The 14,689-nt window shown below is 43.1% G+C and overlaps 2 protein-coding genes across 7 annotated transcripts in view; both read right to left on the reverse strand.

Annotated features, from left to right (window-relative positions):
• Positions 1–14,689, reverse strand: part of LOC138955311 (netrin receptor UNC5C-like) — a 508,460-nt gene that overhangs the window by 405,042 nt on the left and 88,729 nt on the right. The window lies entirely within an intron of this gene.
• The window catches only part of LOC138959074 (sperm-tail PG-rich repeat-containing protein 2-like), a 99,028-nt gene continuing 86,265 nt past the window's right edge, over positions 1,927–14,689 (reverse strand). The window contains exon 12 of the mRNA XM_070330421.1: positions 1,927–3,357. Within this exon, the coding sequence (XP_070186522.1) occupies positions 3,226–3,357 (132 nt within the window). The 3' untranslated portion in view covers positions 1,927–3,225. The remainder of the gene's footprint in view (positions 3,358–14,689) is intronic.

Here is a 14,689-nt window from a genome sequence, read left to right on the forward strand (position 1 = left end):
GTTTGCATGTTTGTCCAGTGTCTTGTCCCCACATAAAGCATATTAACTCTACCTGTCCCAAGATAGGCCACATGGTTCTAAGAGGACGTTAAAACTAATTATCATCATCATCAACACACTACTCTCTTTTGACCATGACACAGAACCGGGCGAAACACAAGAACAAGTCGCGTAAGGCGAAAATACAATATTTAGTCAAGTAGCTGTCGAACTCACAGAATGAAACTGAACGCAGCAAGACCGTATACTCGTAGCATCGTCACCCCACCGCCCGTGGCAAAGGCAGTGCCCGTGGAATTGACAAGAAGAGCGGGGTATTCGTTGCGCTAAGAAGGATAGCACGCTTTTCTGTACCTCTCTTCGTTTTAACTTTCTGAGCGTGTTTTTAATCCAAACATATCATATCTATATATTTTTGGAATCAGGAACCGACAAGGAATACGATGAAAGTGTTTTTAAATTGATTTCGAAAAAAAAAATTTGATAATAATTTTTATATATTTAATTTTCAGAGCTTGTTTTTAATCCAAATATAACATATTGATATGTTTTTGGAATCAGCAAATAATGGAGAATAAGATAAACGTAAATTTGGATCGTTTTATAAATTTTTAATTTTTTTTACAATTTTCAGATTTTTAATGACCAAAGTCATTAATTAATTTTTAAGCCACCAAGCTGAAATGCAATACCGAACCCCGGGCTTCGTCGAAGAGTACTTGACCAAAATTTCAACCAATTTGGTTGAAAAATGAGGGCGTGACAGTGCCGCCTCAACTTTCACGAAAAGCCGGATATGACGTCATCAAAGACATTTATCAAAAAAATGAAAAAAACGTTCGGGGATTTCATACCCAGGAACTCTCATGTCAAATTTCATAAAGATCGGTCCAGTAGTTTAGTCTGAATCGCTCTACACACACACACACACAGACACACACACAGACACACACACGCACATACACCACGACCCTCGTTTCGATTCCCCCTCGATGTTAAAATATTTAGTCAAAACTTGACTAAATATAAAAAGAGGGATGTGGGAACTCTACATTAAATTTGGAAAACATATGGGCCGAACCTCGCACAGTGATCTGGAAGCTCCAGTGATGAGGACCCTTGTCTCAGGCAGTTAGATTTACACCGCCAGACATCCCATAAACAACGGCCGGCAGGTGATCCACCTCTGACAGCACGACAAAGTGACTTCACTCACACACCAGGTAATAAGTGATGGCTTTAGTCTCCGCTAATTGTCTACCTCATGCGTCTACAAAATGTATGGCTCCCCACACAAGGCATTTTTTTTTTAAACTGCCTTCTTAAAATTTACAAAGAAAACTAATTCTGCTATGTACACAGAGAAAAATCGCCATTCTCTTTCCCCCAGCATTATGCTCTGACATGGCAGTTTTTGTCGGTTATAACGCCGAATAATGGACCCCGTGAGTAAATGGAAAGAGAAACTGGTTAACAGGGTTGTTTCTCACTCGAGAGAAGTGAACACAGGCGAGAGGAAATTACGGCTCCAATTTTCTCGAGAAGCCACAGCGAAATTTGTGAAGTCTATTCGTTTCTGTAAGGGGTCCAAGGTCGCCGCAGTGCGTTAAAGATTTTCCTACTTCGCTGGAGTTTAAAAAAGAGCATAGTATTGTCTATGTGGCGGGCCTTCCTGACCCATTGGGTTGTGCAGATCTTCTCAAATGTCGATTAATCAATCAATCAATCAATGATCAGTGGCATTCTGGGCTTACAGCAGACTTACCTGCTTATTACGAAGCAGTACACAAAGGTCAAGCGCAAAATATTAAATTCGAGTTCTGAAGACTTCTCTGTTTCCGTTGAACAAAGCCTCACACTTTCACTCGTCTCCCTTCGTGCTCGGCCTCACACGCACGCTGTTGTCAACGTACAGCAACATTGACATTCAGTAATGATCAATTTATTTGACAAAAGACAACATGGTGAACATACATCAAAGGTTGTACTATATATCACAGACATTCCATTACACCCATTAAAAACCAGGCGCCAATAACCACATACATATTCACAACAAAGCATCTTTCTTCAGTAACATGAAACACTGTAGTTAAGAAGAAAGAAACCCACCACATTCGTTCCCCAAAACATATTATTTTTGGAACCGATTATGATGTAATTTAGTCGCACATAAAGAACTTGTACAAGTAAACGGATCTCTTGTTCTTACATATTTTCTGGGATCTCTTGTTCTTACATATGTCTTCTGTAATTGTCTTTATTTCCCGTAATACCTTTTCGGACACAACCTCATTGCACAGCGTTCAGTGTATGTAAATGCTTTGGCGCTACAGAAAGATAGGTGAATTCTTAGAGAATGGGAAAATCAGACTTGATCTGCCAAGCAATTCAACGCACACATTCTGCTATGCCATTCTACCGAAACGAAAGTTGATTGAAATGCTAAGTCAACAACGTACGTAGGTAATGCTGGGTCAAGGAACAACGTGAACACACTTTCATAGTAAAAAAGAATAAACTTTCTTCAAAGTGAAATTTCACATCACAAAATCAATCTCCCCAAATGAAGTATTAATTTCGAACTTCCCCTCCTGCGCATTACGTTGGGCTTAGATGGGGTAAAAACTGTCAATAAAGCCGGTGAGTCGAGTCATTTGAAATATTTACATATTCAAACATTTATTACACTCATGTACATGCATGTATCCTTCAACAAAAATAATTTACCACTGTCCTGAGAGCAGCGTTATAGTTATGACAGGGATATTACAATTATTCAAACATTATCTAGTCGATGTAAAACGCTGTGTTTGTTCGCATTTACCTCTTAGCGGTTTAAAAATGCGCAAATGTCCATACTCATCCCCCCCCCTCTCTCTCTCTCTCTGTGTGAATATGACCTTTAAGTCATTAACGAAAGCGGATTGGGCTGACCATACAGTCCTTATTCAAACCTGACCTTCTTCTTGGGTCTCTAAACTCTGCGCGTTACAAAGGTATCCATGCTGTCTGACACCATCTACAATGAAACTCATTCATCCACTTCACATGTTGGCAATTTGCATCTCTTCCTTTATGCGTTTGTCTTTGAATAATAATCTGCCAGTTTACAAAATAACTCACTGTATGAATAAGGCTGTAATTTCCACTCAAAATCAAATTCAGACTGGTACAAGAAATGCATGGTCGGCCACAGTAAAACGGTTGTAGCGGTGAGTCCCCTCAGACTCCCAGAAGGAAGGCGTGCTTGGCGGTGCCGATGCCATGGGCAGAGGACATGTGTGGGGCGATGGGGTTGTTGAGTGTCGCGTTGAACGTGCCCTTCAGCACCGAGTCCTGCACCAGCGGGGACAGCTGAAACACACCGAAAACAAAAAAATAATATTCAATTCAATAAAAACATAAAATATGTTAAAGCACACAATAGACACAATGATGTTGGATATTCTAAAAACAAAAGGCCACAGACATAATTTTACTGCACACAAAAAAAGAAGAAAAAACAACAACAAAATACACTGACAATTCAAATCATATTCGAAAACCATACAAGCACGATACGGCATAATAATGTTTTGTGAGACACAAATGAAATAGAGAGGATAGGAAACTTCAAAGTTGCAAAGATGAACACTTCTCCCACTCACGTGACACAAATGTAGGGAAATCCCAACATAAGGTCAGCCATCGTAAGTTAGTCTATACATTGGAGGATTAAACAATGGACACCGCTTCATACAGATCAAAAATGGTAGTGTACAGATAAGAATGAATGACCGATGTTGAAGCATCGGGTTCATGTGTGACCAATCCTCAAGACCTCTCAAAAAGCCATCATCAAAAACCAAGAATTGTTTTACAAGAGGAATTACTATCAGACTTTTTGTCCTGTAGCAAAAGAACATTACGACCTGTACTTCATGGGTTGAAGGAGGGTCTTGATGACTGCAAGAAGAATCTAAGAAATACGACCTGCAGAATAATGGGATACTCTTGAGAAGATCATGACGATCCCGAAAAAGAACAATGCGCCGAAGGAGAATGCTTTTCAAATAAATATACGATGTCGTAAATACAAATAGCAAGTTTAAGGGGACAACAGTCTTTCAGACACACTTATTTAAAAGTGTGTGAATTTGCCCCCAATCATATATAACACAACTTTTATGTTCTGAAACAAACAGAGTGCAACCCCAAAACAGAACGCGCACACCCCTTTTACATCATGTTCGTACAACCGCAGTTCTGACTACTTGTCTCTCATATCGAGATGATTTATCCAACTCACGCAATAAATAAGCGAAAAGTGGAGAGCTTTACTCACAGATTACGGGTGGTTTATGAGCACCAATATAACTGTTGGACCTTTAACAGCCTACACTGTGTGTGTCTTACCCTGTACCGATTTACGCCTGACTTCTGACTCGATCTCATTCTCTTGCCGCGTGACGAATCTTCCTCCAGCTCCAGTTATTGAGGTAACATGTAAGTGTAGACTGGCAGATTCTAACGTTTTCAAAACAACCAGAACATCGACAATCATAACCTTGCATAAATAACGACAAGCTTCAAACAAAAACGACAGATCTTTTTCCAAGAAAGAGAGACAATTAGAGCGAAAGCATAGAAAGACTTTCTCCTAAGAACGACACCGTCAACAAAAAAGCGTATCAATTGGCGCTATTTTACCCTTTCTGCAAAAGACAGAGCATCAAAGCAAAAGCTGAACATTTAACGGAAATCTCCCCTTCTAAACAGTTCCCTTTCCGGAAGGACCTGTTGCTTGCACAAATCAGCGGGCGACAATTTCCCCGGCCACTTCAATTCTTCTCTCAATAAAACCTGTTGAGCTCAAGAGACGGTACCCTGCAGGCATTGCAATCACAGCGCTCTTCCAGCCGACTCCGCCAGAAAAAAAAAGCAAGCACAACGGCACAAAGAACGAAAAGAGAGATAGGGAGCGCGAGGGATCGAGAAGATCGGAGTGTTTGCCCACACGTTTTGCAATCTTGTAACTGGCCGACCGGAGTGAAACGGGCAGGCTTGTTGAGGCATTGATTGGGGAGGAAGGAAGGAATCAATCCAGTTGGCCATCTCTACTCCTCCTTGGCGGGCCGCCTGAGAGCAGCGAGTCAATACAATCTGTGCCCGGGACAAACAATTTGTTCGCCTCGGGGCCGACTTGTGGCACAATATGCTATTGCCTGCATGCACACACAGCATCGCAACAACTCCGGCGTCGCACATTCTTTCCCCAGTTGTTCCTCGGCCACACCATAAATGCAGTATGGAAGTTCAAAATTCAGGAAGACAAAAATGCGCAGCTTGATTTGAATTAACTAATCAGTCATGTTTCATCTATTGCAAAACTTTCTCAAGGCAGGAGTGCACGCAATGCTGGACGCGCAAGATATCACAAGGAATTTGGGCTTTTCCCCTGCATTTTGCGCCTTCTTTCGTGGAACTGTTAGATCTTTAAGCGCGAGGGGAACGAAGGGTGTTTGAGTGAGGGGGTGGAGAGAGAGAGAGAGAGAGAGAGAGAGAGAGAGAGAGAGAGAGAGTGAGAGACAGAGACAGAGACAGAGACAGAGAGACAGAGAGACAGACAGGCAGACAGTGAGAGAGAAATAAGCATGAATACAAAAGAAGGACAAGCATCAAAACGACCTTTTTAAACATCTCTTTGCGTCTAACTTCAAATTGAGCTTGCTTAAAAATGTATTTGTACAGTACTTGTACAACTAAAAAGGATCCCGTTAATATAAGCATATGCCTCAGTACGGGACCAAATGTTATTGATTGTACACATATCACGATAGTGTTGAAACGAACGGACCCCCAAACACACACACACTGGCTCACACACACTCACACACACACACTCACACAACTTGATGTAGGCAGAGAAAGACATGATTGCGGGGAGGAAACTGAGACAGCGGAATGGCGAGGAGAATGAAGGACTGAACGAAGAGAGAGAGAGAGAGAGAGAGAGAGAGAGAGAGAGAGAGAGAGAGAGAGAGAGAGAGAGAGAGAGAGAGAGAGAGAGAGAGAGAGAGCCTTCACTTGTTCAAAAAATGAAATGACAGACACTGACACAGTGGCAATCTCACCGGATGACTAACTCACTCTCCCCCACCCCCGCTCACACGTTGCTTGATCAATTTCCAAGTAGCGGCCAGCTGATGGCGCTACTATGATGACCCCAGTCCTAAGTGCCAGCTCCCTTTTTTCATGTTTTACAGCCCAGCCTGCCGCCCAGTTGCATCTCCACCCCATAAAGAAGAAGACCCTTTATAAAAACTTTCATCAGCTCGGAATGAAACAATGGTTCCGGAAAAGATTCTGTCCCAAGTTGTAAAGGTCGTTGCATTACAGAGAGAGAGAGAGAGAGAGAGAGAGAGAGAGAGAGAGAGAGAGAGAGAGAGAGAGAGAGAGAGAGAGAGAGAGAGAGAGAGAGAGTTTGGACTGCATGCAATGGAAATGGAAGGGTAATCAGGAAAAGTTATCTCATAAATTTTCTCGCTATCAGATAAGGACGAAACCATTCCTTCCTCTCCCTCTCTGCCCGCATACAACGCACGCTTGCGGAACGGAAGAAACGGAAGAGTACGCATCTGACTGGAATCTTGCTTTCTCGAACTGATCTCTTCCCTGAAGGCAAAGGGGCCGGAAAATTCAGTAACCTGGACTGTTAGCTGTCATCCCACAGCTAGCTATGGTTGTCTTGCACAGGTTATGGAGAAAATTGGATGCACTTAAGGACTGCATAGTTGTTTTTCACGCTGCTGTATAAACAACCTTGCACATAACAGCATTCATTGTTTTGATATAACGTAAACACATATCAGAGCTGAGCAAACTTGTGTTTGTTGACCTGCAGAAAGCAGCGAGCATGCCGTAAACATAATGCGATCTGTTATCCACACAGGTTTATTATAAGCACATTGTGTGACTAACGCCTTCTGAACCAGTTAACCTGACAAGTTTGCGTCAGTCCTGTGGAGCTACTGTCTGCCTGGTGCAGGTGATTTCCTGTGCTGCTCCGCTCAGGTGGAGCCACATCAAACATATACCGTCACTCTGCCCTCACTCGTTATACCCCAAATTGCCCTGCGTCTTTCATACCCGCCTTCCCCATCAGCAACAAGGGGGCTCGCTCTCCACATTCACCAATCGAGTGTTTTCCCTTGAGGCGGTCAAAGGGGCGCCACTCCAACTCATTGCGGCCCTGTCACATTGAATCATACAGTTCATAACTATCGACCAAATCACCTTAATCAAGAAAAGATGCTGCCTCTTCCCTCTCTATGCTCCTGTCTCCACTTCCCCCTCCTTGCCTACCGTATAGCTTCCCCAGCACTATCTGTGCCTCTCATAGTTCCAGAGAAACCGCGGTCTGCTGTACCGCACGCGGTTTTCTGCCGATTGTGTGTGCATGACTTGAGACCACTCGAGTAAGCAAGGCTGCATACATAATGTTGTCACGTCGCCAGCGCTTCAAGAAAATCCACTGGCCTATTTGAGTTTAACGTCCTCTCAGAACAATTGGGACTATATTGGGAAAAGTATTTTGTAATACTCTGATAAAATCCACAACGCCGACACGGAGCATGTGTTCATTTCTCTGTTACTCTTTCGGGTAATATTTTAGAACATTTCATTGTAAGGGACTTCAATTTGAGTTTATTATGGATTCAAACGCTAATACAATCCTATCGCCAGTAAAGAAAAACCAAGAGCAAACACAAGAAGACAACTCGTTTATATAAGTACCCGGATGTCATCCGCTGCAGGAGCATATATCTTTTTTGTGTACACTACATTGGGGTATGCACGTTAAAGATCCCACGATTGACAAAAGGGTCTTTCCTGGCAAAATTGTATAGGCGTAGATAAAAATGTCCACCAAAATACCCGTGTGACTTGGAATAATAGGCTGTGAAAGGTGGATGCAGCGCCTATAGGCTGTTGATCTACTGGCCGATGTGAATGCGTGATATATTGTGTAAAAATTTTTTTTTTTAAATCCATCTCACACGGCATAAAGCGCTTTGAACTTCGGATAAGGCGCTATATAAATACCCGTTATTATTATTATATTCAACATTTTCTATTTGTAGGTCTATTTTGAAGTTTTACAGCTGACATATTATATTACTATCAACAACAACAACGACCCCAGAAATGCGCACACCATTACGCGGAGACATACGTCTCAGTCCTTGTTTTATTTGGTAACATCTCGCACGTCAGTGTGCATTAGGGTGTGTTGATGCTCTACGCTTACAGGCACGGCAGGGGAACAATGCTCCACTCAGGCGTGTCCTCCGCGGAATGGCGTCACACAGTAAAGAAAGCTACATCTCAAAACCTACACAAACCTTCCTGCAACTCCTGGAACCCGTCATAGGAAATTGCACTCTTTATTGGACATTCCTGAACCTTAGCAGACACACGAACAAGATGGTAAGACGGAGAAAGTGCACGCAGAAGAACTGAATCATCAAAAGAAACTTGAAAACACTACTTTGTTTACATCTTTGCCTTATAAGCCAATTAACTGAGATTAGCCAAGACTGATCAAAGTTTTCCCAAATTTTTTTATCTGCAGAAACTATCGGTTTGAATGCAAATGATTGAGGCCTGATTACAGCTTGACATACAAGTCACCTTTAAAATGTGTGTTGTGTGATGGATCTTTTTCTGTTCTGTTTTTCCGGCAATGTTTTAATATTATGCCTGTATAACGTAGAGCGGATCCCAACGATGGCAATGTACATTTCCAGATCGTGGCGGCTACTTCAAACCCGCTGTCTTGCAGCTCGAAAATGACAGCTACTTCAACCTCAGCAATTACTTTTCAATAAAAGCAAAGAATATACTCTCAAACAACGATCGCCTTAGGCAGAGCAGTGCTACCTTCTTTGATTGATTTCTCAAGGAACAACGATTGGTCAGTACCAATAGATAGGAAGTTGAACACAGAATGTACAGGGCCGCAGGCTAGAGTACATTTTCGCTGCATGTGACTTCAGATGCCTCCAATCACTCAGGCATTAGCATGAAGTTAGAGAGACATCATCTTCCCAACCTGTGGCTATGATGTAGTGCTTGCTTTAATGCAGTATGACCGCCGACAGCGCTGCACGTTGTTTGCTCACTGCTTTGCCCATAGTCATCGAGGGTGTTGTTGGTAGGTGCCGGAGACGCTCTGTCTACCTTGGGAAATTGCAAGCATTTGTCTGACTCTTACGCTTCTGCTCCCTTGTGGTGTAGAGTTTTTTTTGTTCTTCCGGAAATCTTTCGGATTGCAAAATTCCAAATAAGCAGGCCCGTATGATAAGAGGCACAATTGATACAGAAAAAAACCCGTTCAAACTGTACACTTTATTGATTCCCAGGATTCCAATGTAGAGCTCCATCTATGGTTAAGTTTATTTGTTGTTGTTTTTGAAAAAGAAAAAGCAAACACTCAAAACCCACTCTCTGAAACTCACTTTTTCCATATGTTTTCGTTACACATTAGCACCATCTTAAAATCATATATTAATGAAAATCGCACAAGAAGCTGTAAATCAGGTACCCTTCAAAAATACCAGACACTTATATGAGATGTGACAGTCACAAGACGACCAAAACCGCTGAGTTATCACACTACTTTACGACGTAGCCATGACATGAGAAAGATTAAACGATGACGGTTGTTAGGTCAGGCCAATAAAACCTGCCCCAAGTCAAACAGCAAGAGGAATCCTAATTTGTAAACAAAAACAAAAAAAAGTCTTTCTCCTTGCAAAATGGTACGCAGAAGCAAACCTTCGACGACGTACCACCTTGAATATCTGTAGTGGTATTCATCTGGCACAGGCTCGATTAATCTTTTTTGATGGGCAGAGCCAGCGTACTTTGCAGTAAATGTCGCGTAAAATCGTCTTTCATACACGAAAGGACGCATACGTCAATGTCAGGAAGTTATCAACCGAACGGGACGTTTACCATCTTTTCTGCTAACGGAACATGGAATGTAACACACCTGAAGCCCCGATACCTCAACACAATTATTTCTGCCATCTGATCTGCTCCGCCACTACCCATCCAAGATGGCGTATGCCGAGTGTAGCCCTCCACATGACGTTCTGGAAACTATTTTCACAGCATGCCTGGTTGAAAACTGAATGCGTCACAGCATTTATGGACCAGTTCGTTTATCTAAATGCAGACAGAGTAAAAATACCCCCCCCCCCAAAAAAAAAAAACCCAAAAAAAACCACCCACACCGACAGAGGTACATAACCCGTCTTTTGGAAGCTTGGAAGCGTTTCAGAAGATCAGCAACTGATTCGGCCATCAAGTCAGCCGTGACAAACCGAATTAAAGTGGAGATCAATGAAAACAAATTATGGTTGTCATAACCACAGACACTACACTTAACAGAAAACAATAACGAAATAACGCTACAAATTACAAGCTAGGGATGGAAAATGTCATGCCTCCGATTTTGACAGTGAAAGAAACATGCTGAACGGGCAACACATGCGTAGAGAGTGGGGGTCGGGGTGGGGAATACGAGAGAAGGGAGAAACACGAGATGAGGCTGCTAGTGCAGATGAATCTGTTTTGCTGCCCGTTTCCATCTCAACCTGCCAGTTGGACGGCCGCCCCTGTCCACCCCTTTCTGGCCGGGCCGTCAGTGGGGGTGGTGCCACCCGGCCCCAGTGGCAGAGACAGGCCGTGCTGGATGTCAGGGAAAAGCATCAGCGACAATGCCGCTCAGACCCGCATGCATCGTGTCCCGGCAATTCGCATCTGATAGCCATCACCCGAGGTAACCCGACACCCGTGTTTCTCTCGACTTGTCTCACCTCCTCTCTCTTCTCGTGTCTCGCGCTTGCAATTTCACGAGAGCAAGAAATCATCATGAATTTTCATTATAAGGAAACCTTGCGGATTGTGGCAGTCGTTATGAGGGAGATTTGTCTCAACGTAGTTTTTAGGTGATCGTTATGTTTATGGCCATTTTCTGTCTTTCCAGTCTCCAAAGCTCATTCTTATTGCATGAAAAATGGAGCTTTTCCGTCAACATCCCTGCAGAAAATGCAGCGCAGCAACAACAAAATGTCATTTGCAAAGCATTATTTGCGCTAAATTGTGCTTGAGCGCCAAACTCGAAATTTGTGACACAAGCAGAATTACGATAAATGGGAGAAACAGCACTTTAATGCTGTTGTGCTGATCATTCTCTATTCGTCTGCTTCAGACAAAGGAACTTTCTCGCATGTATGGTTCTGGGCTAAAAGCAGGTCACCCCAATGTCCGCTTGGAGACGTGGCAGCCAGGACCTTAAAGTTGAGAGAGATGTTAATGTGATCAGTGTAATCACCCCCCTTGCCAGCCAAAGACACACAGATGACAGAGACGCACGTACAGCACGCTGGCTCTGTCCCCGAATCTGTCCTCCCCAACGCCGGCCTGTCGTCTTTAACCGCGTTACAGAACGCCAATCAAATGCACTCTCCCTGACTTATTTAGCATATCTCATCCTTCTACCAAGAAAAGATGGGGAGACAGAAGATAATCATTTTTACTCCTAAAAAAATCTAAACCCTTCCGCTATTTTTTTTTATTTTTTTAACAGGGGGGCTGGGCAGCTATTAGGTAGCGCACCATCTGTCCAACTGCGTGCGCCAGCCCCCCAGTGGACGTGTGATTACGGGAAAGACATTATGAAAATTGAAAATTACACCGCATACATCACGAAGCCTGCCGGCAAGTGAGCAAGAAATAGGACCCTAAATCTCCGTGAAGTTGTAGAAGTTTCATTAGATGGTGGGATAATTACCTAATGGCGAGAGTTTGCGGTGGGCTGGAAGGGGAGAGTGTGGCGGGGTGAGCCCCCTGTTTCATGTCCAACGACAACAACGAGCAGAGACATCTGTGCCCGTCGTGCTGCAACACTGCCCACAGCAGGTCAGCTCCAATCAAGGAGAACACTGTCTACCAAAGGTTGTACTCTTGCAGAGAAGTTGCTTCTCCCTAGAATGACACCTTTTTTTTAAACTTTTTTTTTTTACCAAGGGTAGCATTACTTCAATCGCTATGCAGCTCACCCGGGCGAAGTCATATGTATTTACCCAGTCATGCTAATCAAAAATGCTGTTTTAGCATACAAAAAAACCAACCTTCTAATATATGGGCCAAGGGTTAGGCTCTTCAAATCGATTGTGTGGTTATTATTGGTGCTGTTTTTTTGTTGGGAAACATCCTTCTGAACTGTGTGGAACATTTCACTTACCTAGTTTCTTTTCCGTCGCGATATAACCTTCGTGGTTGAAAACGACGTTAAACACCAAATAAAGAAAGAAAGTTTCTTTTCTTTCTGGGATACACACAGAAATTACACATTTTAACAAGCACAAGCCATTTCCTCAAAACACACGATAAAAGCCGGGCGAAAAGATGTTCTTTCTGGTTCAGTATTGTCTATAAATGTCAAGGCTTTAGACAGGCATTCTGAGTATCCATTGCTGATGTAAAATTAACAATGATAAGTGCAAAAAGTGACACTTTCTTGAACGGGAAAATGCAAAGCACAGATTTCGAAGCACATTCTTATTGCATTTGGTTTCATTTTTAACGCGGAAGTCAAACTGAGATGTACATTCCATGATAGCAATACAGCCTTCTATTTCAAAGCAATTTGTTTAACAAAAAAATTGGTATATTTTCAAAAAAGAAACCAGCCTGCAGCAATCTCTTTCAAAATCCCCCCCCCCCCCCCCGATATACACACATACGTTGAAATTTGAGATTTGCAAAGAAGGAAGCTTCAACCTTCAACTAATTCAACCTTTATGCCTATCATATCGGTTTTAATTTTGTGAAAATGTGGAAAAAGAACGTAGATGAAAAGAGCAGTATATTAACAGAAGAACAAGAACAAGAACAAGAAGTACAAGAACAAGAAGAACCAGCATAGCAAAAAGAAGAAGTAGAAGACGAAGAAGACGAAGAAGAAGAAGAAGAAGAAGAAGAAGAAGAAGAAGAAGAAGAAGAAGAAGAAGAAGAAGAAGAAGAAGAAGAATCGACGACGACAACAACATTAAAAGTGTTTACCAACCCTAATTCTGCTTAAAAGTGCTTGTGCCTGTGTGTGCCTGTGTGTGTGCCTGTGTGTGTGTGTGTGTGTGTGTGTGTGTGTGTGTGTGTGTGTGTGTGTGTGTGTGTGTGTGAGTGTGTGTGTGTAAGCGTCTGTGAGTGTATGTGTGCGTCTGTGTGTGTGTGTGAGTTTGTGTGAGTGTGCGTGTAAGCGTCTGTGAGTGTATGTGTGGGTCTGTGTGTGTGTGCGCGCGCGTTTGCTTGTGGCATGGACTGTTCCAGTGGTGTCAAATGTGGGCGTTACGTCAGGGACACTCGCAATGAGCACGTGAATTAGCCACAGAGGCGTGAGACAGGCTCACTGCAGTCATGCATGCTGAAACGGGAGATGTCACAGTGGCTGAGTATCAAGCCATCATCCTGTCCCACTCGTGCGCCTAACCTTCTCCCCGTCACGCCCGTCACGTCAAAGCCTGTCATAATTTCATTAACTAAGAAACTTCTGCTGCCAGGAAAGCCGTTGTTTTTCCTCCTCCCCTTTCAGCTTCCTCTTGGCCCTGGAAATGAAAGGCCACAGGGGTTGCACCAGTGTTGCGTGTTTAGACCCTTTGCATTTCATTGCTTCGCGCGGATGGCGCTACGAAAGCAATAAACCTATCGGAGTCTCCACCCTCGACCCCCCCCCCCCCACACACACACACCCCCTTAAGACTCTTTTTGTGGACTTAAGAAACCAAGGCCCTTTTCCAGCGGGACGTCTAAAAGTGAACATGCTATTATTGTTATCAATAAAAGTACTTGCCGTTTAAGACAAGAATTTCGTAAGAAAGACAACAACGACGTCAGCTATAAGAAGACAATCACCAAGATCAGATAACACTCAACAATAAATAAAATTGTTTCTCCAAACATGACTGACTAAAACAGGGCAGAGTACGATTTGCGAAAACATTATCCTCAGATGAACAAATGTTGGTTTATTTTGATGACTATCGTGCCCTCATATGAAGCAAATGATCATTCTCCTACACGGTGTAGCAAAGCGGAAGATTTTACTGTCGAGGCCTTGCAGAATATTTGCTTTGGGACTAGATAAGGAGAGCACTGTCCAATGTGAATTACTCCAAACCATCATCAGACAAGACAGAAAACCATGTCCAAAACTAATCGGGTGGACTGTGAAACAGTAACAAACCTTCCATTAGGCAGCTGTCTGCATGAAGATGGAAAACAGGACTATCTGGAAACCGCCTTCCACGAAATAATAAACAAAGTGGATTTGCAAGAAAAAGCAGGACATTTCTGCCGCGAAGAAGGCACGTCGCACTGGGTCATTAATTATCAGGGAGAAGAAATTAGGCAAGAACAATCGCCGGACAAGGTCTTCGCAGCCCGAAAAGCATTGGTAATCCACGGAAGCCAAGCACGGGGCAATAAAACGAAAGCCAATTAGTGTTATCGCTTGCATTGTGCAAGTCGCAATTTAAATCAGGCGGATGAAATTATAATTCTGGGCCGATGAGCGATGATACTGTGGAGGGAATGGCGGGGTCCTTCCCCCAGCGGAACGTGAAGGAGAGAGAGGTGT

This window comes from Littorina saxatilis, linkage group LG2, assembly GCF_037325665.1.
Source record: "Littorina saxatilis isolate snail1 linkage group LG2, US_GU_Lsax_2.0, whole genome shotgun sequence".
NCBI classification, from domain to species: Eukaryota; Metazoa; Mollusca; class Gastropoda; order Littorinimorpha; family Littorinidae; genus Littorina; species Littorina saxatilis.